General features: G+C 44.3%; 1 protein-coding gene across 1 annotated transcript; it reads left to right on the forward strand.

Annotated features, from left to right (window-relative positions):
* On the forward strand, window positions 1-25401 carry LOC142471463 (extracellular calcium-sensing receptor-like). The gene is made up of 9 exons (XM_075578261.1): window positions 1-151; window positions 8511-8666; window positions 9032-9101; window positions 10806-11097; window positions 15517-16347; window positions 16464-16478; window positions 18200-18427; window positions 24290-24413; window positions 24491-25401. The coding sequence occupies exons 1-9, from the start codon at window positions 1-3 to the stop codon at window positions 25399-25401; spliced, it is 2778 nt and encodes a 925-aa protein (XP_075434376.1).
* Window positions 25402-26170: the final 769 nt, after the last annotated feature.

A 26170-nucleotide genomic window follows, 5' to 3' on the forward strand; every position in this document is an offset into this window, starting at 1 on the left:
ATGGATGACGCAGACCGCGATATATCGGACAGTCAGACCTCGCAGCAGTCTGGATCTATTCAGGACAATGAGATGGCCGGACCATCAAATAAGAGAAATCTGCCATCAGAGAGTCCACCCGGGAGAAAGAAAATGGTCAAAAAGAAAAATGGTGCTAAAAAGAAAAAAAAAGGGTGGTGGTGATTCACTAAATATGCCAAAGTGCCCCTCTCCGCTGAAGGTGGCAACTAATTAATGTGAATAGTATTAAGGGGGAATTGATACAGACAAGTGTTTTCTAGTCTAAAGGACATTAAGAATTAGATTTTCTTCTTGCAGGAAACTTGCTTGATTACTTTGTGTTATTTATCTATCAGTAAAGTGTATATACCAGAGGGAATCTGAGAGGTTGGAGAGATGCGTTTAGATATCTTTGAAAAGGAATCTCTTTAAGATAAATGTAATGTTTATGTGATTCTCTGGATGCTATTCTGTAAGTATTGTGTGTATTTGTAAATATTTGTATTTTGTATTTAAAATAAAAAAAGATTCCCCTCACACACATCACTACACCATGTATACACAGCACACGTACAGCGCAGGCAGTGCCAGCCTCCCCCCTAACTCACACTACTACACCATGACATGTATACACAGCACAGGTACAGTGCGGGCAGCAGCAGTGCCAGCCTCCCTTCACACACACTGCTACTGTACACCATGACATCTATACACAGCACAGGTACAGTGCGGGCAGCAGCAGTGTCAGCCCCCCCCCCCTTGACCCCCCTTCCCCCGCACACACACACTGCCCTAGCCTATATCTCTCAAAATAAAATACAAATAGAATTCTCTGAGCCTCTCCTGGGAAAACTCCGTCCCTCTGGTTAAATAATAACCCTGTTAGAAATATCCCTCATGTGCCCCCTCCGTGCCAGGCTGCCAGAGACACATTACAAACACATATCATTTATATGCAGGACTGAAGAGGTCAGTGCTAATTAGTGATTTTCTGTTAACAAGGGAATTCATTTATGTATAAAAAGGGGCATTAATTTAAACAATCCACACGGCCGAAAGAGAGAGAGAGATAGAATGAGGTAAGCAAGTTTGCCGATATATCAAGAAGAAACCTCCACCGTATCGCATATAGCAAATAAAAAGATCACTTGTGAGCACATTCACATGTCTTAGGCAGGTCTGCAACCTGATGGTGAAAGGCAGGGTTGCAGACCTCCCTAAGACATGTCAAGTGATATATATACACACACACACACACACACACACACACACACACACACACACACACACACACACACACACACACACACACACACACACACACACACACACACACACACACACACACACACACACACACACACACACACACACACACACACACACACACACACACACACACACACACCCTACACACACCACACACACCACACACCCATATATATATATATACATACACATACACGCTGCACTGTACTATACAATGATGATGAGTACTTTTTTTCCCCATTCATTGTCCTTTTTATTGATTTTCTAACATTGCTGGTAAACAGGACAGATTCCAACACATATTTGCAATTTTCCATGTGTAAATTATACTTAAAAGAAAAAAAAAAATATATATATATATATATATATATATATATATATATATATATATATACGTTAATAGTTATAAATCAGAAGCTCACACTTAACTTAAAAATACTAAAAAACCCAATTTTTAATTAAATAATGAACTCACAGAATGTAAAAGTGTATACCTTTCCCGTGGCTGTCATTCTTATTGGCTCCATTGCAAGGACGCTGGGCGTCTACACATGCATGACACCAAGTGACCGACGGCCGAACAATCCACTGGTGAAAGAAGGCACAGTCAGTGCGCAAAGAAACACCGTATGTGAGCTAGTCTCACACACGGCCGTGTGACAACAGTCTTTATATTCACATTTTATCCCCCATCTACAGCATATTGTTTTATTATCATCTTTGAGGAAAATATCACCACTAATAAGTGTTTTTATTTATTTTGCTATTTATTCTTTCTTGCGCTCACCGCCACTTACCATTAACATATTACAGACGTTAGGTTTGGATATACTGTTCTCCTGTCTTGATACCCGTTTAACCTGGTTCTTTTCTCCCTCTTTTTTTCCTCATGATGACCTTGTGCAATTTGCCGCAAGAGACTCCAGGATGTGTGTCGGAAAGCCTGATATATTTGGTCTTTTTCACTCTGTGGTAGGGAGTCAATAAAGGGTTCCCATTTTGTAAAAGAATTCTCAATTTTTTATTCCTTATTGGTCTCCATTTCCATTTTATCTAAGGTCATTAGCTGAGTTAGATATGTTTTAACCGTTCCCAAGTTTGGAGGGTCATACTTCACCCATTGCACCATTATAGACTTTCTAGCTGCCAGGAGTATAATTTCAGCAATCCCTTGGATTCCTGATTCCCCATTAACTTCTTTCCACCCCTCCATGTTCCCAAATAAAACCGATAGAGGTTCCTTCAGTTACCACTTTTGTCATGTCACGTATATATATTAGAACCTAGTCCCAAAATCAGATATATATGGGCATTCCCATAGGCAGTGTTTTAGATCCGCTTTAATAAGCAGACATTTCGGGCATTTATTTTGATCCTTTTCTATCTGTTTATATTGGATATCAAACGCATAATATGCTCTATGTAGTAATTTAAATTGCAATTCCCTCCATGTCTCTGATATTATTATTATTTTCCTGGTTCTTCCCAATCCTTCCAGCAAAGAGTCAATCTCCGTTATTTCTGGGACGTCCTTGTTCCACGTGGCTGCCACTTTTTGCAATTGCTTGCCATGGTCTTTATTTCGGATCCAATCATATAATTCAGAGATCGAATATGTAATATTATTCGCCTTCCCAGACCTGGAGGCACCTAGCCCCGTGGGTGGCTTCTGCATGACAAGTGGCTAAGGTGGCAAACTCGCACATGCCCTTGTTTCATTCAGAAGAACTCGCTGCCCGGCTTCAGAAGACTGGCAGCCCTCTGATTGCCTGATTGGAAAATTCCCACTCTGGGATAGGCTGTATCCAGACGAGAGATTCTAAGCGCCAAGACAGCAGCGGCAAATTCGAAATCACCAAAAGATGCTCTGAGAGAAGTAGCAGCGAGCCGGCTTCAGAAATTTCAAGTCCCACTTTTCTGAGTCAAGTTCTGAAAAGAGAACGTAGCAGTCGTGGCTGGGATTGCAGGCCGAAAAGAGTACCAGGACATTTGGTACTATCTCCCGGTCAAGGGATTTGGGCATCTCCGGAGCAGATACAGCGGTGGGGTCAAGAACTTCATGCCGATTTGAGTTCCAGGACATTTTGGGCCAAGTCCCGGTCAACCTAAAGACTTTGTTTTATGGACTGTTTCATCTAGGAAAGGCTAGTTTTGCAGCCCAGACCCCCCAGTAAGTGTGTTTTCTCTTGTATTGTGTCATCCAGTGTGTGTACGTCTGTTTCTATAGAAAAAATTACAATTTGTTTTACTACTTGGTTTTGCTCAGTGATATGATCCCGGTATAAAGGTGTAAATGCCTGGACTTCCGTGACAGTCGCTTGTTAGAATATAGTCTATTTTTGAGAAAGAGTTATGCGGGTTAGAGAAAAAGGTATATTGTCTCTCAGTGGGGTTAAATAACATTATTTATTTATTTATAAAATATTTTACCAGGAAGTAATACATTGAGAGTTACCTCTCGTTTTCAAGTATGTCCTGGGCACAGAGTTAAGACAAATAATACATGTTTACAAGTACAGTTACATAATGAGCAGGGTATACATTATATACAAGACATTGCATGCACAGTTAAAGATAATTTATATAGATAACATCTATCAGTCTAACAAACCCAATGTTTCTTCTAATAGCTCTATGCTTCTCTGTGCAAATCTTGATTTTCCTTTTCTCTGATTAAGATGAAATTTATCTAAAAATTGATTACTGACAGCATTAAAATCACCACCCACAAGTTACATCCTCTTTCTTTCAACAATTTATCAGTAACACTCTTAAAGAAAGGTTGGCTGTCCTACCTCAACCCCCCCATCCCTCTCCTCTCCCCCCTCTTTCTCTCTTTCCTCCTCCCTTTTTTTCTCTCTATCCTTTGTTTCTTCCCACTGAAGTTCAATGGAATGTTAGTTCATTAATACATAATAATAATACTCTAACAGGGGCAGGGGCCAAGCTCTAGCCTGACGGCAAACCCAGGTGAGGTTTCACCGGGAGAACGCTAGTCACGATTCGCTTCCATAAGCCGTAAGGTACTCATTTTTATGTTTTTCTGTTAAACCTTTTCTGAGACTCATACTGTATGTACCTTCTCCCCAAAAATGCCCCAGATATTGTGATGTACTCCTTTGGTAAAAAAAACCCAATAAAAAATTTGAAACAAAGAAAATTTGGCTCAGTTCATTCGGGGATAAATATATATATATATATATATACAAAAAGGAAAACGTTTAGGATATGACATCCCAGTAATGCATACAGGGACGGATAGGTCGACTGTGAGGTTTATTACCACCTATAACCAGTCATCCAAATCCATTAATAGAATTTTGAACGATCATTGGTCCGTTCTCAAGTGTGATCCCCATCTAGGACCTATCCTGTCGGATAGAGCTACTGTTACATACAGGAAGGCTAGAAGTATAAAAAGTATATTAGCTCCCACTAGGCTTAAGTCTTCCTCAATCTGTGATACTGCAAAAAATAAGGGACCATTGGGTAACCATCCCTGTGGCCGCAGTCGATGCATTACGTGCAGGCATCTTTTGAATAATACTCATGTCTGTTCTCAAAGTAGGGGCATCACCTATGCCATCAGTAGCTCTATCACTTGTCTCAGCACTTACGTTGTGTACCTTATACAGTGCGGGTGCAGTCTAAAATACGTTGGACGCACCACGAGAACATTGGGAACGCGCTTCCTGGAACACAGGAGAAATGTTATTAAGGGTCTCAATAACCATAGTGTCTCTCGACACTTCAAATTATTTCATCAACAAAATCCCAAAACTATGCAAATTATGGGAATAGAGACCATTTCTCCTTGTGTTCTAGGAGGCGACCGATTCAAGACACTCTGTAGGCGGGAAACCTTTTGGATTCACCAATTGGTCACCCTTAATCCTGGGGGACTTAATGAATGTTTGGATGTTAGTACTTTAGTCTAGTCACTCCTTGGATGTCTCTTCCTGTTCTTCTCCTCTGCTTCTCAGTCCATCCTTTGTCTGGATCTCCTCCAGAGATTCACCTTTCCCCCCCCTTTCCCCCCCCTTTCCCCCCCCCCCTCCCCCACTCCCTTCCCATCCTTTCCCCCCGTCTGATTAATGGATGTATTTATGAATATTTATATTTGCACATTTATGTGGTTTAATTAAAAATAAGATTATCATAGGGTTTAATAGACGGTATTAGGCATTAATCCTCACATACACTATTATAATTATTGTACAGCCTTCATATAAATTAAAATTAACATTCACTTGAATAGGCACTCACTTTAGTTTGGCCATTTAGGGCCTGGGTAGTAAATATTGGCGAATGAGATAAAGGGTAAAGTTTTCTTTTATACATACATTATATTTTTTTCATATACACACCTTTTTATATATTTTATATACATACACTTTTTTCCATATAACTTTACAATACAATTAATTAAAATATGCACTCACAATAAAATAGTTCCCCAGGTCCTAGCCTTGTTTGTGGCATACACGACTCCAGACTGATGTTTCAAAATATCCCCAATCTGATCAGTTTTTTCCTATTAGGATCACATGAGATATTGTCTATATTCAATTTTAAATTATCCATACACCCGCTAAGGGTAATATTTGCACTTGACTGTGTGTGTTTGTATATGTACACACTATTGCATTTTATCTATATTGTATATGATGTTATGTGATCTCTTGTTTTTCAGTAATTTTATATAGTATTAGCCTGTATGTGAGTCATTCCTCTCTATATACTAGGTGTGCTCAAGTTAACTGATGCACCCTGTGGGTAATCACAACATATCCCATATATACACTTATATACTATTGGCTAACGAGGTCTTGATCCACATGCAGGCTGAATGCCTTTATTTTTATTTTGGTTTGATCCCTTTAGGATTTTTTTCGGTTTTTTTCTGTCCTTATGAACAATGTTATACCAGTCTATGGGTAATATACATATAGTATACATTTATGGTTTTTATATAGTGATCTGGTATATATATGTATTTTTGTACAATATGTGCCATTCATCTAAAATGAATTGGGATTTAGACTGGTATTCAGAGTGTAAATCTTGCTTTTACTCCAACTATCTCCTCCAATCCTTTTAGGGTTAATTATCTGTATTACATGTAAATGTGTGTGTATAAGTGTGTAGCAGCACAAAAAACGATTGCAGCTGAGTAGGGGAGGGGACTTCTTTTAATTACCATCATGAGGTTGCATATATAATACCGGACCTCCCCCTCTCATGATATCCCTTTGAGAAAGTTAGCCGTGACTGACGAAACGCATCAGGGAGCGTCGTGACGTCAGACGCACAGACATTGGAGTCTACACTAAGCGCTGGAGCGTATTGATCCAGGCGCGAGTGCTATAGGCACCACTATTACGGGACCTCTTTCTTGGACTATTGTACAGCACACCTGCCTTGTGAATTTGCTGGGACTCTGCTCCATTGCCAACGGAGCCTGGGACGGCCCCAAAAGTCTGCAGTTTGACCGGATGGTGTTACCAGCCCTGGGAATCTGCTGTGACGTTGCTCCCTTACCAACGGAGCCTGGGACTGCCCCAAGAGTCTAGAGAAAAACCGGATGGTGGTGATTATTATATATCACATATGCTTGATTTTATTGCATTTTTGTAAGTGCGTTTTTTACCCCCCTCTCTCCCCCTTCCCCCTCATTAAAACTTTTATACGCTATGGGCGTGCGCTCTCTCCTTTTTTTTCCTTTTATATATATATATATATATATATATATATATATGTATGTATATATATATATATATATATATATATATATATATATATATATATATATATATATATATATATACACACACTTTACCACCCTTCCCTGTGTGTCACTCCAAGTTGCTATAAGCTCATATTGTAGTGTTCTGCTTATCAGAATCGCTACCCACCCCTTTCTTTCCCACTGCTGGGAAGAATACGCATTCACCTACCCAGTTATCAGATGTCCTCCCATGGGGGAGGGATGACACTATGCATAGCACACAAAGAGGATGGTAATCTGGATCGCAATAGAAAAAGTTTTAATGCTCAGTGAGATAGCATAACAGCAAGTAGTGTGTGTTTTTTTTTACTTGCTGTTATGCTATCTCACTGAGCATTAAAACTTTTTCTATTGTGATCCAGTCTACCATCTACCATTCAATTCCCGGTGTTGGCTCCTTGTGACCTTGGGCAAGTCACTTTATCTCCCTGTGCCTCAGGCACCAAAAAATAGATTGTAAGCTCCATGGGGCAGGGACCTGTGCCTGCAAAATGTCTCTGTAAAGCGCTATGTAAAACTAGCAGCGCTATACAAGAACATGCTATTATTATTATTATTAATAATTATCTATACTGTACACTGATAATGAACATGCTGTGTTGTATTATGATGTTGAGTATCTTTATACAGAACACTGATAAACATGGCACACTCTAGAATGATGTTGAATATCTCTATACACTGATAAAGACAAGTCTGCACTGTATTATGATGCGGAGTATTTACACTCTGATAATGAACATGCTGCATTGTATAATGATTCTGAGTATCTATACATTAATAAAGTAAGCCCATACGATATAAGGAAAGGCAGGCATCACCTTTAGCCTGAGGGGCCATGGTGTGATCCATTGGGTGGGGGGGGGGGGGACAGGGGGGATACTTAAGCAGCTAAAGCTCCTCTTTCCACCACCCCAAAACATTCCCACCCTCTCCCTTCTTGGGGTTCAGGTCTATTGGGGAAAGTTACTGTATGTTTTATGATTATTGTTGAGATGATGTTGTAACAGGTTATAATTTAATGTGGGGAAAAAAAGAGAAAATAATTAAAAAGAGAACAGAAAAAGTGAGAAAAATAATAATAAAATAGGATGGAGGATGATGGGGGTAAAAATGTTGGTGGTTTTATTACGTTTGTCACACCAGGGTTCAAGAGTCAGGGACACACCATGCTATATAAGAATGCTTAGAATTTATACATTGATAATGAACATGTTGTACTGTATAATTATGCAGAGTATCTCTATTTACTTCCACCTTCCTCTCAGGTAATTTTATTATCCTACATGGTAATAATGGCTGGTACATAATATGTGGGTAACTATTGCATTGCAGGGTTCTGATTTCCCATCTTATGAATTAGAATTTAATGTCCTTCTTCTGTCTGGTTGCAGAGTGACGTCCCTTCTATACTGGTCTATATGGCACCTCGTTCTCTCCTACCTCACTCCAGCTTCTCGTTCAGACAGCCTGGGGTGCAAACTGTGGGGCTCGGAACTCACTGGGGCCTACAAGCATGGAGATGTCTTAATAGGGGCAGTGATTCCCTTCCATATTGACATAGAGTACCTGGAAACCTTTTTCACAGAGACCCCCCGACAGGGAGCCTGTAAATTGTAAGGTTTCTAATGTCCTCTGTATCTCACGATTTCACTATTGTAAATCTCTCCCTCTCTCCAAATTTCTCTCAATCTCCTTCTCGCTCCTACTCTCCCTCTCTGCCATCTCTCCCTCTCTGCCATCTCTCTCTCTCTCTCTCTTTCTCTCTCTCACTCTCTCCCTCTCTGCCATCTCTCTCTCTCTCCCATTTATTTCTCTTTCCCTCTCTCAAACATGTCTGGGGCCACTCGGGTGGTTCCCGCGGGTGTTCGGGGGTCCTTGGGTGGTCCCAGCGGTTGTCTGGGGGCCCTCGGGTGATAGCTGCAGGTGTCTGGGGGCCCTCAGTTGTACTCTGCGGTGTCTGGGGGTCCTCAGGTGGTTCCTGCTGGTGTCAGGGGGACCTCAGGTGGTCCCACGGGTGTCTGAGGTTCCCCACTGGCCTGTGGTACCAATCCTGTGCCTAAAAAAAAATATATGCATTCATTCAAATAAATACATCCCTCCCACCCCCCCCACCCCCCATACAGTACAGTAATGGGCAAAATAATTTTATTCAGATATGGATAATAGCTCATTTGCCCATTATAAAATAAAACATTAGCCAGGCAGCATAAATAAAGTAAATAAACCTTTCGACTTAGCCCTGCCATCATGAAGGGTGTCCTCATCGGCATACTGCAGGTCTATGTCCTCCGTTGCCAGAAAGAAAACATGAAAAAATACAATATAATGGCCCCTAACCCCTTAATCACCGTAGCGGTTAATAACCGCTATAGTAATTAAGGGGTTAACCCACCTTCCCCAGCTACCCACCCGGGAGGCCCAACCACCCCCCCTGGGACCACTATACCCACCCTCTACCCATTGATTGGCATAGTGGTACTGTACATCATACGTATAATATGGGCATGATAAGCCACTATAGCAGTCAATGGTCACCCTAATAAAAAAGCATGAAGGCCAACAATACATAATAATAAAAGATATACACAAGTACCTAAACACCCCCGTTCAATAAATAAAAGCACTAGCCTACCAATTTAATAAATAAAAGCACTAGCCAACAAAACAATTAATGAATTTAAACCACTAGCCAACAAATCAATTCATTAATAAAACCACTAGGCAACACATCAATTAAAACCAGTAGACAACAAAATAAATAATTCAATAAAAATGCTAAACAATCAGAAAATGAAATTAAAACAAGTGATTCAAATTACAAACAATTTAAACCAAACAATAAACAGAAAACGTGTATTCTTTCTGGCAACTGATGACATGGACATGCAGTATGCATTATTTACAGTAAATGCATAGGAGATACAGGCACCCCATAAAGGGGCCTGTATCTCGGGAAGCAGTGGGTCACCGTACCTGAAATCAATGAGGTTCTACTCTGGAGACCCCCTGCTACACTACAATACACTAGTATTACATGTTATATTTTAAAAAATTGATCTCTGGCAAGATTTGCGCAGGGAGAGGCGGCTCTCTCTATCTCTGCAGCAGGAACAAATCGCCGGGTGAGCACTTTTCAGAGAGGTGATTATCACATCGCCGGCTACTCGCCAGTTTTGCAAATGTTGCTATCACAGGTATTCTGGGCTTTATGCATACCGTGAGAGCAACGCTGTAAAAACTGGCAATTTAAACAGCCCAGCGATTCGTTTTTCATCGCTTAGTGTATAAGCTCCATAGTCGGACAAAAATGCACTGATTTTATCACTGCTTTGTGAATCGGCCCCATAATCTTTCTCTTCACGCTTTATTATTTTTGAATCACAACTCCTGTTGCTATCTAAATTATTCTCTCTCTCCTTATCTTCCTCTCTCGCTTACACATCTTTCTTTTTTTCTCTCTCTCACTCTCTCTATTAATGTTTTTCATCTTTATCCTTCGCACTCTTTTACCCATCCTCCCCCCCTCTCTCTCTTCTCTCTTCTCTCTCTCTCTCTTTCCTCCATCCTATCTCTCTATCTGTCTCTGCCCCAGTCCCATCTCCTCTTTGGGTCGATGATATGAAATAGGACTTCCTCTACACAGACTTTTTTCCCATCGTCTTCATTACCCACCATCTACACTACTCAATTTCTCTAGAGGTAAATTGTCATATCACATCATTGGTTACCTCCTTCTCACCCCCAGCTTCTATTCTGAAAGCTTCCAGCACTTCCAGGCCATGAGGTTCACTATGGAGGAGATCAACAGAAGACCTGACCTCCTCCCCAACCTCACCCTGGGCTTTCAAATCTATGACTCTTGTCGTGTACTGCAGAGCGAGCTGGATGGGACCCTGAAGATTCTAACAGGTCAGAACCAGGGAATCCCCAATTTCTCTTGCAGGGAGAAGCCACCTGTGACTGCCATCATTGGACACTCAACTTCCACCTACTCCATTCTCATGGCGCATATCCTGGGTCTGTACAGATACCCACAGGTAAGGATCAGTGGGAGCTATCCACAGTGCTGAACATCTTATCACACTGATATCTTTCCAACAGCTACTCAACACTTAACTAGGACTGTAAGGATGGTAGGTGATAGATATAACAACCCCCCCCCCCCCCAATAGAATTGCATTTGTGGTGCACTCCTAAAGATGCAGCGGCCATTACTCAAACATTTCACGCGTTGTATACCTCGGAAGACCCATGTCATGGCGCGTGATTTCTTCCAACCTTAAGACGCGAGTGCAGAGAATGGCATTTTAGTGTTCTGGTTTTTAAACACCTAAAATTCACACAGTAGCACAGTACTGTACACATTACAATTCATTAATTTCATTGCATTTAATTGCACACAATCCATGAAATTCAAACAAAGCAACCGCTATAAACACGTATGCCTGGGGCAATTGGCCGCATTAATGCCGCATGGAGTACAGCAGCGCACACGAAAACGGCTCCGCGATTTGTTCGAATAACGGCCTCTGCATCTGTAGTTAAAATATAACATAACTTGTATTGTTAATATTTAATAGAAGATGGCAGGAGTGAAGTTAAAAATAATATAGATCGATGAGTGTATGTAACGCCTGTATGCCTGCAGACCTGGCCAGTCCCCAGTACTGAGGTGGGTAAGGGTATAACACGCACCCACAGCAGTGAGGGCGTGCCCGGAGTGTGGTAATGCGTTGCCGGGCCTGGTAAGAAAGGGTTAACGTATACTTGCTGAGTCCGGGATGCCAGAGATCGGAGAGTAATGTCCGTGTGCCAGAGTTCAAGGGATGGAGAGAGCAGCATAGTGTTGTCCGTAAGCCAGAGTTCTAGGGCAGGAGAAGGCAGAGTAGTCAAATCCAAAGCAGTACACAAGTTCAAACCAGGTAAATCCAAACAGGAGCAGGGACAGGAACCAGCGCTGAAACAGACAAGGGAGCTAGGCATAGACACTGCACACACAGGAGCTACAGGAAGGCTATGCAGAGCAATGACTAAGAGGACAGAGTGGTGTTATAAAGGAAGGGGAACCAATAGGGAAGAGAGGTGGAGCAGAGGCTTGAGTGAGAGTTTGCAGGGATAGGTCTGAGAGAGTAGGGGAGGAGACAGGGAAATAATCAAGGGAAATGGCTTGTAAGCCACGGGGGGCGGAGCTAGAGTTTAAGGAGGGCAAATAACTGGAGCGGGTGCGCGCGCCTTCTGTAAGTGTACTATGCGCGTGCACCGCGCGTGTCACAGGGCGCAAGGGACGCACCGCCGGGGAGACGCTTGGCACCGAAGGCGGAAGGGAAGAGGAGGTGGAGGAGCCAGGTAAAGTAAGGGCTGGAGAGATAGGTACACGCCGAGGGATGCGGCAGCGCGGAGGGTGGTGAGTGAGCGGGAACGTGCGCGCACAGTGCGGGAGCCGCGCACGTGACCCGAACGCGCGTCAGGGCACGCAAACTGCGCCACAGAGGAAAGGCCGCGAGAGAAGGAAGGGAGAGAGTGAGAATGCATGGAAGAGGGGTGGCTGTAAGTCATGGACACTGAGGTGACGGGGACACGCTGGGAAGCGTGAGTCCCCCGATCCGTTACAGTGTAACACTCGTGCAGTGAACTGAATTAGTGTCATAATTAAGTTAAAAAATCAGGATAGGTGTTGAGATCAGATGGTACCAGTTGTAGACTGACCTCGCTAACAGATTTATTTACGATCAGGAAAAATAGGAGGAAAAAGGCTCGAATGCCTAGAATGATACCTGGGACAGAGGCATAGGTGTACTTTAATTAGTAGATAGAAAATGAACCAAAATAAGCCTTGTATCTAAATGGTTGGCACCCTTCATGGAGGATACCAGTATAATAACTTGTATTAATAGGCTGGAAATATATATGGGAGACTAAATGAATAGAGATAACAGGTAGAGACAGGCAGGCTCTGACTGCAAAAGATTGTCTGAGAAAGTGCGTAGTTTAATTACCTCCTGAGATTGTATAATTAGACACAGAGTAAAATTGTAACATTAGTAACTAGGAAAAAGGTAGATAGAGCGATGCTCAAATACTGTGTGTGCACACAAACATCTTCATATATAAGCACATAAGTCCAGAGAAGGAACACTATATAAATCCTTAGGCTGATATATAAAGCTTCATCCTATGCAGGGAGGCAAAAATAAAGACCCAGCGGTCAGTCTGCGTGACTACCGCAAATATGGTCAGTATTGCACATCCCACCAAATTGGCATAAGCACCCCATGGATATAACAGGTAATAAAATGAGGGCTAGTGCCCATTACCTGCCCTGGGGGTGAGCTGGAATCCAGGACGCCAAAGCCGAATGAAGGTTCCTCTGCGTGCACTCCTGGTATAGTAGAACCATAGAAATGAAGGGAAGCAAAGGATGCACTGCAACTGGATGACTGTATGAAAAATATGGGGCAAACTCCAAAATAAAATCGAGGGTTATTTATTTATAAACTCACACATGGGTGTGTGCAGCAGCTGCACCAATGCGTTTCGTCCAATACAGGACTTTATCGAGGTGTTTGATGAGACACGTAGCTACTCACATATATAGCCCATAATTCGCGCCAAAAGTGTACAATGACGCTCCGCGCATGCGCACCGATGCCGCGTCGCTGAGTCAGGACGTAACCCCACGCCCCACCAATCTGCTCCGAGCAAGGAGTGACATCAGAAGTGCGCTTCCAAAACCACACCGAAACGCATGTCGCACATGCGCACCAGTGCCACGGCGCACAGTCCCGATGACACGCCCCGCCCCAGGACCGGTAGAAGGGCAGAGAGCCACGGCCAAGCCAGGACCTGGATGCACCTCTGAGCGCATGCCCGCGCTGCCCGAGCACAACTGATGACCGAAGTAGTTAAAACAAAACAAAAACAACTTTATTTAAACACAAATTAACAATGACTAATAATAAATATAAATACCTCTTTTTTTGCTTTTTGAGGTATTTATATTTATTATTAGTCATTGTTAATTTGTGTTTAAATAAAGTTGTTTTAGTTTTGTTTTAACTACTTCGGTCATCAGTTGTGCTCGGGCAGCGCGGGCATGCGCTCAGAGGTGCATCCGGGTCCTGGCTTGGCCGTGGCTCTCTGCCCTTCTACCGGTCCTGGGGCGGGGCATGTCATCGGGACTGTGCGCTGCGGCACTGGTGCGCATGTGCGACATGCGTTTCGGCGTGGTTTTGGACGCGCACTTCTGATGTCATGCCTTGCTCGGAGCAGATTGGTGGGGCGTGGGGTTACGTCCTGACTCAGCGATGCGGCATCGGTGCGCATGCGCGGAGCGTCATTGTACACTTTTGGCGCGAATTATGGGCTATATATGTGAGTAGCTACGTGTCTCATCATACACTTCGATAAAGTCCTGTATTGGACGAAACGCGTTGGTGCGGCTGCTGTACACACCCATGTGTGAGTTTATAAATAAATAACCCTCGATTTTATTTTGGAGTTTGCCCCACATTTTTTCATACAGCCATCCAGTTGCAGTGCATCCTTTGCTTCCCTTCATAACATTAGTAACTACCTTATGGGCTAATATTGCCATTGATCAAAGAGCAGAGAAACAATGTACTTAGAGGTCTATATTATAGCAAACTCTCATATTGCATCGACTCCGCTAACATTATTGCTGTTCCAATGATGCTATCTATGGTATGTGCCTATATTGGCTTACAGTACAGTATATTGTCATTGGTGAAGGAGCGAAGATACAATGTACCGAACATTAAAAGAAAATATTTGAAACTCCTGTTTCTAACACGAGTTGTCCTTGCCTGATCAGCAAACACTTCCTTATTGTGACGTCATAGCATCATGACACCCTACGCGTTTCGCTCATGTACGGAGCTTCATCGGGGGGGGAGAAATAGAATGCAGGGAGAGCTGAGCTCACTGCACAAGTGTTACACTATGTTGATTTATATTATTGTTATCTTCAGTCTTGCCATCTTATTTTTAAATATTAACAATACAAGTTATTTTATTATTTAACTAGTAGTGCACCCCAAATGCATTGTTTGGGGGGGATTTGTGATATCTATCACCTACCCTCCTTCCAATTCTTGCATTTACCATATATCGTGTAGGGTTCACCCATACACCTCACTCGGTGTTAATTAGGCAATCATATTTACTATACCCAACTACTGTATGTTGGCTCATGTTACATTTCTCTTTTGCTAAACACTTTACTACTAGCAATGCATAGTAGGTAAGATGCAAATAGTATAGCTTTGAATGGGTTTTTTTACGGCACATTTTGTTTATCCCATTAGTTCTTATTTATTTTTTAATAGGAAATTTAAGAAAAAAGCATTACCATAATATTAAGTAATAGCTTTACTGATATAGATATTTTCAGTGAAACAGGTTAGCTGTTCCTTATCAAACTCCTTTTGTCACTTTAGATCAGTATCTACTCAACCAGCTCCCTCCTGAGTGACCGAACACATTTACGTTCCTTCTTCAGGACTGTTCCCAGTGATGCCTTCCAGTCCCAAGGACTGGCCCGGCTGGTGTTGCATTTTGGTTGGACGTGGGTTGGGTTAATAGGTTTGGGAGATCACTATGGGGAACAGGGCATCCAGGTGATAAAGCAAGAGATCCTCAAGGCCGGAGCTTGTGTGGCCTTCACAGAATTCATCATGCTCAACCGCCTGGATAAGAATACTCCCCACCTCACTAGGGTCATCAGAGAGTCAACAGCCACAGCTGTGGTGATCTTCTCCATGGATGTTGAAATGGTGCAACTACTGAATGAGATCCTGAGGCAGAACGTGACCGGGAAGATCTTCGTGGCCAGTGAAGCTTGGTCCATGTCAAATGTATTATCAATGAACAAGTTCTCTTCAATCCTCTCTGGTTCTATGGGTTTTGCCTTCCACAGCACAACAATTACAGGGTTTAGAGGGTATCTAAACAGCATCCATCCCTTCAACACCCCAGGGGAAACCTGGACCAAGAAGTTCTGGGAAGAAGCTTTTGGATGTAAGTTCTTGGACCAGAGAAACCTCACAGGCTCACGGGATACTCCTGCAAAGTTGTGTACTGGAAATGAGGATCTAGAGAGTATCCAGATTGGCTACAATGATGTTTCCAGCTTAAGAGGTTCCTACAACATCTATACAGCTGTTTATATTATAGCCAAATCTCTGCATGATCTGCAAACATGCCAGGAGGGAAGAGGACCATTTTATAATGGAAGCTGTGCAGATATTCAGAACTTCAAACCATGGCAGGTATTAATATCTGCAAAACGTCTACAGTATTTTATGCGTAGGTTCAAAAGATCCCTGGTGGTCAAGACTATTGGGGGTCATGTATTGTACAGTATCAGTGTGTCTTTGTACCTCAGGTGTTCACCAATAAGGTATGTGAATATCTCCCCTGTCTCCTGTTCCCCCTATTATGACCGATCTAGAATTTGAGCTTCATTGGATGCCCATTAAAACATGTTAACAAATATTAATTTGTCCCCACGCTGTGCTAATATGTATTTAAATTCTTATTTAAGAAGGCCCAAAGCCTGCAGTAAAGTGTTCACATGACAACTCCTACTATTTATTCTCACTTTTTCCAGTCCACTGGGCAGCACTGAGCTGTTTTCTCTAAATATTACCGAGGCTCTGATCTTAAAACTTGTCATCGTATTTGCAGATATGGTTCTCTGAGGACTAATAATGTCACTAAATGAGAAAGGCATGGCAGCCGCATTAATTTAGGAATAAGTACAAAGTGTAGAAAATGAGTGAGCTGAGAAATTAGAGGAAATATCAGACTGTGTAGTATTATGAAGACATATTTAAATAATAGCTTAAATAACAGGCATTGGGATGGCCCCTATAACTAGCTCTGTACATATCTTCAGGGTATGGATACCAGTAGCGTATCCACACACAACAAACACAGACACTCACACACATCCACACACGGACAACACAACACACAGCTGTATACCAGAAGACAGGAGTCTACCTTGTTACTCAGACATGTGTACTTCTCATTGCATGAGCTAGGCAATAGAATCTGAATAAAAAATAATTACTTTGGTGAATAACTGAGTGGTGTGAATGTTACTTCACCTGGAGGTTACTTGGCGGAGTGGCACAGGGGTAAGGAAGGACTGTTATATCTCTCTGGTAAATAACTGTGATGTGAATGTTCCTTCAACCGGAGGTAACTTGGTTGAGTGACACAGGGGTAAGGAAGGGCTGTTATATCTCTGCGGTAAATATCTGTGATGTGAATTGTTCCTTCACCTGTAGGTTACTTGGCTGAGTGACTTATGGGTAATGAAGGTATGTTATATATCTGTGGTAAATAACTGTAATGTTTATGTTCCCTCACCTGGAGGTTACTTGGCTGAGTTGCCTAGGGGTAAGGAAGGGCTGTTATATCCCTGTGGTAAATAACTGAATGATCTGAATGTTACTTCACCTGGAGGTTAATTGGTTGAGTGGCACAGGGGTATGAAGGGTTGGTTAATTGTCACAGGGATAAGGAAGGGCTGTTATATCCCTGTAGTAAATAACTGAGTGACGTGAATGATCCTTCACCTGGAGGTTACTTAGCAGAGTAACACAGGGGGAAGGAAGTTCTGTGAAATCTGTGTGGTAAATAACTGAGTGATGTGAATGTTCCCTCACCTGGAGGTTACTTGGTTGAGTTGCCTAGGGGTAAGGAAGGGCTGTTATATCGCTGTGGTAAATAACTGAGTGACGTGAAACTTCCCTCACCTGGAGGTCACTTGGCTGAGTGACACACTGGTAGGAAGGGCTGATATCTCTGTGGTTGAACCTGAGTATACACAGACTTCTCCTGGAAGAAGTGGGGAACGGGAACACACAGCCCTTGTTTTGGAGCGGGGGAATAACAGAGATTTAGGATTACAAACACAACACAGAGTGGGAGCAATCACAAGAGATAATAACAACACAAATGTGATGTTGCCATTAAGCATCACACCATTGGTGGACAGACGTATCTCAATATCCATCTTCCTCAAAGGGTCGAGAGAATGAATTCTGTTTAGTAGACGTTGTCAGTCCATAGAGGGCAAATAAATGAGGGAAGATCCTTTTTCCCCTGCAGCTGTTACACTACATCCAGAACGTACGTGTGAGGCTGAGCAATGGAAGAGAGGTCTTCTTTGATACGAATGGGGACCCACCTGCAATGTACGATATTGTGAACTGGCAGCTGGGTGCCGATGGCATGATGAGGCAGGTCAAGGTGGGAAGCTACGATTCCTCGGCCTCAGATGGAAAGATCTTTAATATCAATGCAAGTGCCGTGATGTGGGCCTCAGGGAGAAGACAGGTATGTACAGTGTCAAGGCTTTGAGTTTGAGTTCTGCATCTAGAGAACATGGCAGTTCCAGTCAATGCCTAATAATAAAAATGTTCATATTATACATATCCAAACTTACAAATATTTGAATTGGTTAATCTTGTTCGAATCCGTCAGTTCTAATTGTGAGCTAGGGCAAATAACCTTATCTCACCCAAATCGTAAATTCAATTGCAGGTTTGATGGGACAGGGACTCCTTGAGCCTGTACATTTGCGATGTAGTAGGAGAAAAATTGTCAAGGGAGACCAGGACCTTTGACAAATTTATGCCGGGATCATTCACTAGGCAAAACACAGTAGTGGAATAAAATGAGGTTTATTCGGGAAAACCCATGTACACACAGTGAAATACAAAGATACAGGAAATATTCACACTTAATGAGGGGCTGGGGGTGAAATCTTAAACCTTTTATTGTGTAGCCTGGTAACCTCCTCCCATCGCACCTTTCTCCTCAAGTTGAATGCTCTGGAGCAGTCACTTCATCATGTGGCTCTGCAAGCCTGGATGTCTTGGAGACCTTCTTGTCACTGGGAATGTCCTGTCGGGAGAGTCCATCTGCATTGCCTTGCTCACTGCCCTTCTTGTGCTGGATGATAAAGTCAAATTCTTGCAGGGCAATGCTGCAGCGAAGCAGTTTTCCATTCTCCCCCGACACCCTCTGTAATCCTGTCCGCACTCTTTCGGCTCTGACTCAAGGGAAAAACACCATCTGATTGGCCCAGGACTTCTTATAGTATTCTCTGCTTCATTCATAAAATTGAAGCAGAGCGGACAGCCAATCAGTGCGTGGGAACTTTGCCAAGCAGCCAATCGGAGCCGAGCCTCCTAGAAAAGCCGGGTCAGTGGGAAATTCGAAAGTTAAAGGGCATGCGCAAGCCTGCCACATACCCCTCAGCCATCCCAATGCCACCCGCTGGGTAGGCTCCACTAGGTCTGGAAGAACAAGTGGCATCCCGGAGGACGGCCATTGATCTCCGGACCTAGTACCCCACCTTTCCCCGCTGACCAAATGCTGTTCACACCTCTGGGCATCTTCTGGCTGCTTTGAACTCTGATGTCCAGCAGATATACCGAGGCCTATGGGTTTGCACAGGCTGCCTGTTTGGACATCGGTTCCAACTGTTTAAACACAATAAAACTATATTAAAGTATGTTTTAATACACTCTGAGTCTCTGGGTACAGGGAACAGAAAAGGAAAATTGGTGTCGTTTCATTTCTGTCTGCCTTATTTCCCCACAAACTTTCCCTGTGACTCAGTTTGGATTCTCAGAGTCCCCTCCCCCCCCCCAACCTTATATACGGTTGGCGCACCCACAAACTCTATACTGATTGTAGGTCATCTTGGCACTAGCTGGGGTACCCCCCTTAAACTAGAGATCCACTCAGCTACAGGAATACATGTTTATCCCTGTGCCTCATTCTCCTTTTTGGGCTGTGCTGAAGCAGGGTACCCTAGAGGTGAGTCGCGTTTGAGTTTTCAAAGGGAGATTTTGACAGGACAATGTGCCTACATGTATTCGAGAATCAGGTAAGAACCGGCAACTCTGGACCCCAACCTCCTAGGCATATTCTGTCAACGGTTCCTCCGCAAAACCCCCCCTTGAAACTCATAACCTAGCAATCCCTGCTTGATTGCATACCGGGAAAGGGAAAAACACAAATATATGCTTTTATTACAGACCGTATAATGTTACTGGGTCCAAAAGCTAACTCTCTGGGACCCTTATACAGAGAGCAGGGGTAACCAAAATTGGCTTGACCTTTATTATACAGCCTGGTAACCACCTCCTGCCACAGTGGGCTATTTGCAGTAACTGCTGCCTATACTCCTCAGGTGCCACTAACTGTTGCTTACCAGTCTATACTCTGTCTGGAGCACCCAGAGCTTGCTCTCTGTACAGGAGACCATGGTGCCAGAGATACTGATCCGACCCACTCTCAGAGGCATACTCGGACGCCCGGAGTCTCATGCCCTCTAAGCTGAGATCGGACAGTACTGCCTCTCTGAATATAGTTCCCAGATCTGGCCACTCATCCTGCATCACTATATCAGGGGATGGGGAAACAGGGATGTTGGAAGGGAGGGCAGGACACAGTTCAGACTCTATCTGGTTTACCTGGTCAGTCTCCGCGTGGACCTCAGGAATCGGTGGTCCCAAATGAAGGGCAACGGTGATCTCCTCAGTGGGCAGGGGTACCAAAGGCTCCCCCGCCTGGGCAAGTGCCCAATTTTGGCTCTTTGTGACCATGGTAACAGGAGCATCTTCGTTTGAAAAAGAGCAAATGAGGAGGTCATTACCGAGTAGCACCTCAGTATTCAACCCTGGCAAAACACCCACATCCCTCATTCCTCGACCGGCACCCTAGTCAAGAAACACCTGGATGACCTGGATTGACCAAGGTATCCCGTCTGGCATGGTGACCTGCAGCCCTGGTCCAGGGAGCAGATCCCCCTGGGTTGACCATATCAGGTCGCCCCAGAGTAACTGTAGCACCGGAGTCTATCAGGCCAGCTGCCTGGCGATCTCCGATGGTCACTGGTCGCAAATGCTTCCTTCGGACATCATTCGCTTGCAGCACAACGGTCAACTGGGTGCCAATCTGCCTCCACTGCTGTTCCACCTGTAGAGGGTGTGGGGACTGCCGCCGTGTTCCGCTGCTTGACCTGTTGGACGGGTGCTCACTGCTCCTCAGTTGGTGCAAGTCCCACGGAGGCAACTGGTTTTGCTGCTGGAGTGCATTGACCCGGATGGGGGTTGCTGGTACGGTTCAAGTCAGGGCAATTGGGCTTCAGATGCCCAGTCCAGTTTCACTGGTAGCACTGTGTTCATAGGCAAACACTGTGGGTTTGGTTGCACCTCCTCCGGTGGAAGACTTTGTCCTCCAGTTCAGGACTGCAGATGAAGCCTCTGCGGGCTTACCTGCCTGACTGGCAGAGGTTACCACTGGTGGTGCCAACCGCTTCATATGCTGGGGACGGGTGGCCACAAACTCATCTGTCAAGGTGGCTTCCTCCTTGCAGTTTGCCGGCTTGTGGTCAATGATCCACTCCCGAAACTCTGGCAGACATCTCTGTTAAAATTGCTCCCGAAAGATGAGGTTGTGCAATTCTTTGTGGGCATTGGCTTTGCACCCCTCTACCCACCGAATACTCCGGTGGATTATCAGTGCAATGAAGTACGTGTGAGTGTCTCGGACAGTCTTGTCCTTAGTCCTGAACCGCTCCCGATAGGTCTCGGGATTGATCTGATACTGCCTAAGCAGAACATCTTTCATGTTCTCATAGTTCTCACCCTCCTCAGACTGGCTCGACTCGTATGCCTCCTGTGCCTGTCCACTCAGCTACGGGGACAGCAACTTTACCCATTCGTCTTTGGGGAGTACCTCCGGCACTGTTTCTCAAAGCTCCTCAGGTACCCATCGATATCCGTGGTACCGTCTATAAACTTTCCAAGACTCTGGTGAGTTATCTTGGGTGGACGGTACTGAGAGTTGCCCCTGCTGGGCATGGAAGATGCCGGGGGGTGAACGATGGACTGCATCAGGTGTTTTTTCTCTGCTATGGTAGCTCCTGGCCCAATGATTGCTACTATAGCTGCAATTTGCTCAGTGGAGCGAGCTGGGGTCCCTGAGACCAAGGGTATCCCATGAGCCATCGGGGTGACTGGACCAGTTCCCCAGGCTCCGTTCCTCTGCTCTATGCATAGGCAACAGCTCCCACTGGGTTAGCACTTGCAAGGGCATCTTTGTGTTCCTCTAGTATCGCTTCCAGCTCAGCCTTGCTGCAGCCATCCATTTGCAGACCAAAGGTATCACACTTGGCAACTACTGCTGCATGATCCCAGGACCGATACCATCCTGATCGGGAAGTCATCTTCCCATTGTGGCACTAAACTGAGTGATACTGAAAAGTGTGATTCCCTGCTTTGTATAACGATTGTCCGACACTAATTGTTTTGAGAGCTCGAAATCTATGAGCTCATCTTTGTGCTATAAATCCCTGCAGGAACTTACTGTATAGCCCAAAGCTTAATGATCCCAGCGGAGCCACCAGAATAAAGCCTGTTTAACAAGGACCTTTAACAAATTTATACCGGGATCATTCACTTGGAAAAACACAGTAGTGGAATAAAATGAGGTTTATTCGGGTAAACGCGTGTACATACAGTGAAATACAAAGACACTGGAAATATACACACTTGGGCGCTGGGGGTGAAATAGATGCAGGGTGCCTGTTTTGGAAAGCTTTCCCTGAACGGGATATCAAACCAGGCTTCCTGGTCCTCTTTTCGGCAGAAGCTCTAGCCGCAACCGCAACTTTCTAAAACGAGAACTTGGACCTCGCGTCTGACTTAGACTCAGCTAGGCAGTCCTTCTTAGCTCAAAAAATGAATCCAGTGCTCTACTATTTGTAACAGAGCAACTTTTAAAAGCCCGTCTTTGCATCACCGTCCCAAGTCACAGGATCGTCTGGTTCTCTGACTGGGGCATTTCCTTACATACCTTCTGCTGTTCAATGTTCAGCATGGAAGTAGGAGGAGTGACCAATCAGAGCATGGACATTTCTCCCCGCCGGCCAATAGGAATAGGGGTTCATCCTTTGGCTGAAATCAGAGGAGGGGGCATACCAAACCGGCTCGGGATGCCCCGTGTGTGGGACTTATGAATTGACCAATGGGAAACGCACCACATTCTGCTGCTTCCCCTAGTCAACCCATTGCCACCTACTGGGCAGGCTCCACTGAGTCCGGCAGACCAGAGGGTCCTCCCCGCAGGGGGTCTCTGATCTCCAGACTCAGTACTGCCCAATGCCCCGGCAACTTAGCACCCCGACACCTCTCAACATCCCGTCTCCTCTTTGAACTACAGATCCTAGGTAAAGAGATGATGCACAAGCGTGGGAAAAAAGATTAGCTGGACTGCTATTACCTGGTACAAAAAAATCTTTATTGGCGGCACATGAAAACAGCAAGGAGAAAAAACTCCCTCTTACGCGGTTCACGCGACTAGCCCACTTTATCAAAGAGACTCGCAGTCTCTGTTTATATACCGTCTGGGATTCAATACATCAGCAATATATTTTGGAATCTGCCTTAGGGAAGCATCGCTTGGGGTTTTGTTACTCCTATCTCTCTTGAGCCTCTTTCAACTACGATGTCTATCCAGAATCCCCAGCATCTATATCGATGCCTGAGCTGACTGAATAGACATTTATAGTAAATGCACAACTCATAATAAAATATGTTTTATTACACAATATCTCTTGTGGAGACCCACATCTGTGCGGGAGATGGATCTGGGATATCTCGGCTCGAAAACCAGGAGTCTTGGGGACAACGGTCAGCCCCGGTGTAATTCAACCCGCATACCGGCAAATCATGCCGGGCAGAATTAAGGGACTACCGGTAACTTTGGCCCCCGAACTCCTGCAAACAAAATAATTGCATTTTGACCCAAATATCCCACATAAAATTTACACACAAGAAGTTTCATGTTTCTAGGGCAAAGGGAACATTATAGTGCTTTGTACCTGCCAGGGACCCCATGGTTTCAGGGGTAACCAGATGGGCTTAAAATTTTTATTGTGTATCCTGGTTTCCCCCTCCTGTCAAAAAAAATATTATTATTGTTGGAAGGGATTGAAAGTTTACAATTACATATATAAATACTGTACATCCCTTCTTTGTCAGTTGGACTTACAGTATTGCCCATGGAGTTTTTGTCTCCCACCACAAGTTTATGCAGTGATCCAATTAGAAGGGACGTATGGGACATTAAGTCCATCATAACTCTCACCACATACCATTTTGTGACTTGTTGAACATGCAGGTTCCTCACTCCGTCTGCAGTCAGAGCTGCCTCCCTGGTTTCAGGAAGTTGTTGAGAAGAGGGGAGCCTATCTGTTGCTTCCAATGTGTCCCCTGTTCCCAAGGAGAGATCTCCAATATGACAGGTGAGCAGTTAACCGAAGCACCATGGACAAACCAAAAGATATTAGGTGGTCAAGTGTATTTAACTTTTATCTTTCAGACTCGGATGAATGCTCCATGTGCCCATGGGATAAGTGGCCAAGTCTCCAGAAAGACAAGTGCCTCCCAAAGACATTTGAGTTCCTCTCATATGAAGATCCCTTGGGTGCAACCTTAGCTGCCATCAGTGTATTTTCCTCCATTATGCCAGTTTCCATCCTAAGTCTTTTTATCAATTATAAGACCACTCCCATTGTTAGAGCCAATAACTACACCCTCAGTTGTCTTCTCCTGGGGTCCCTGTCCCTCTGCTTCTTCTGTGCTTTGGCTTTCATTGGTTTTCCCCAACCTGTGAAGTGTCTTCTGCGCCAGGCTGCTTTTGGCATGGTATTTGCCATCTGTGTCTCATGTATTTTGGCCAAAACCATTATGGTGGTCTTTGCCTTCATGGCAACCAAACCAGGGAGCAGCATGAGGAAGTGGACCAGCCATCGGGTGTCCTACATGATCATTGTCATCTGTTCATTCTTACAATTCCTTGTTTGCATCTCTTGGCTAGTGCTCTCTCCTCCCTTCCAAGAAAACAACATCCAAAGCCAACCTGGTGTGATCATTGCTGAGTGTAACGAGGGCTCTTCCACTGCCTTCTGGTGCATGCTGGGATATCTTGGCCTCTTGGCCACAATCAGCTTCACGGTTGCGTTCCTGGCCAGGCAGCTCCCTGACAGCTTCAATGAGGCCAAGTTCATAACCTTCAGCATGCTGGCCTTCCTCAGTGTCTGGGTGTCCTTTATCCCGGCCTCCCTCAGTGCACGTGGCAAGTACACCGTGGCCATGGAGGTCTTCGCCATCCTGTCCTCCAGCTGGGCTCTGGTGATCTGCATGTTTGTGCCAAAATGTTTCATCATATTGTTCCGACCCAACATGAACTCGAGAGAACGTCTCATGGGGAAAGCTAAAGTTTCTAGTTAAGAGATAAAGAAAGAAAAAATCTTGAGAATTTTTCAATAATTGACTTTAAGTATAATTGTTCCTCAGTTATTATACCTTATCGGAATTGTGGAAAACTGAATAAAGGTGTATTTATCATTTTAATATTTTCAATTCAATCTACACAATTCTGTGCAACAGCAGGCGTAACTCCACCTATTGCCCCATACAATCTCTCACTATAACTCTTCCAATTGCTGCATATAACCGATCACTACAATTCTTCCTATTGTTCAATATAGCGACTACATATAACTCCTCTGATTGCTCCATTTAGCTTTATCTATAATTCCTCCTAATGCTCCATAAGACCCCTCTCTATAACTCCTATTGATCCAAATAACTGCTCCCTATAACACTGCCTTTTACACCATATAACACCTCCCTAAAAGTCCTCATATTGCCCCATATTACCCTCTTTATTACTCCTTCTAAACAGGGCCGCCGAGAGGGGGGACAGCCAGGGGCCCCGATGGCTGAACAAAGCAGTTGCCACTGGGCCCTGGCTCTCCCCATCTGCAGGCCTCTTCCTATGTCCCACATCGTGTCCTCTGGCATCAGCGCGCGACAGGCCTCTCTGACATCGGCAAGCCGAAGTAAGCTTGAGCCAACTTCCGGTGCAGCAGTGGCATGAGTGGGAGGCCCGACGCGTGCTGATGTCAGAGCGCCTGGCGTGGGACAGAGAGAGGAAGTGGCCTGTAGGTTGGGAGAACGGTAAGAAGGAAAGTCCAGGCACACAGTCTTTGCAAAT

This window comes from Ascaphus truei, chromosome 20 (genome assembly GCF_040206685.1).
Source record: "Ascaphus truei isolate aAscTru1 chromosome 20, aAscTru1.hap1, whole genome shotgun sequence".
Taxonomy (NCBI): domain Eukaryota; kingdom Metazoa; phylum Chordata; class Amphibia; order Anura; family Ascaphidae; genus Ascaphus; species Ascaphus truei.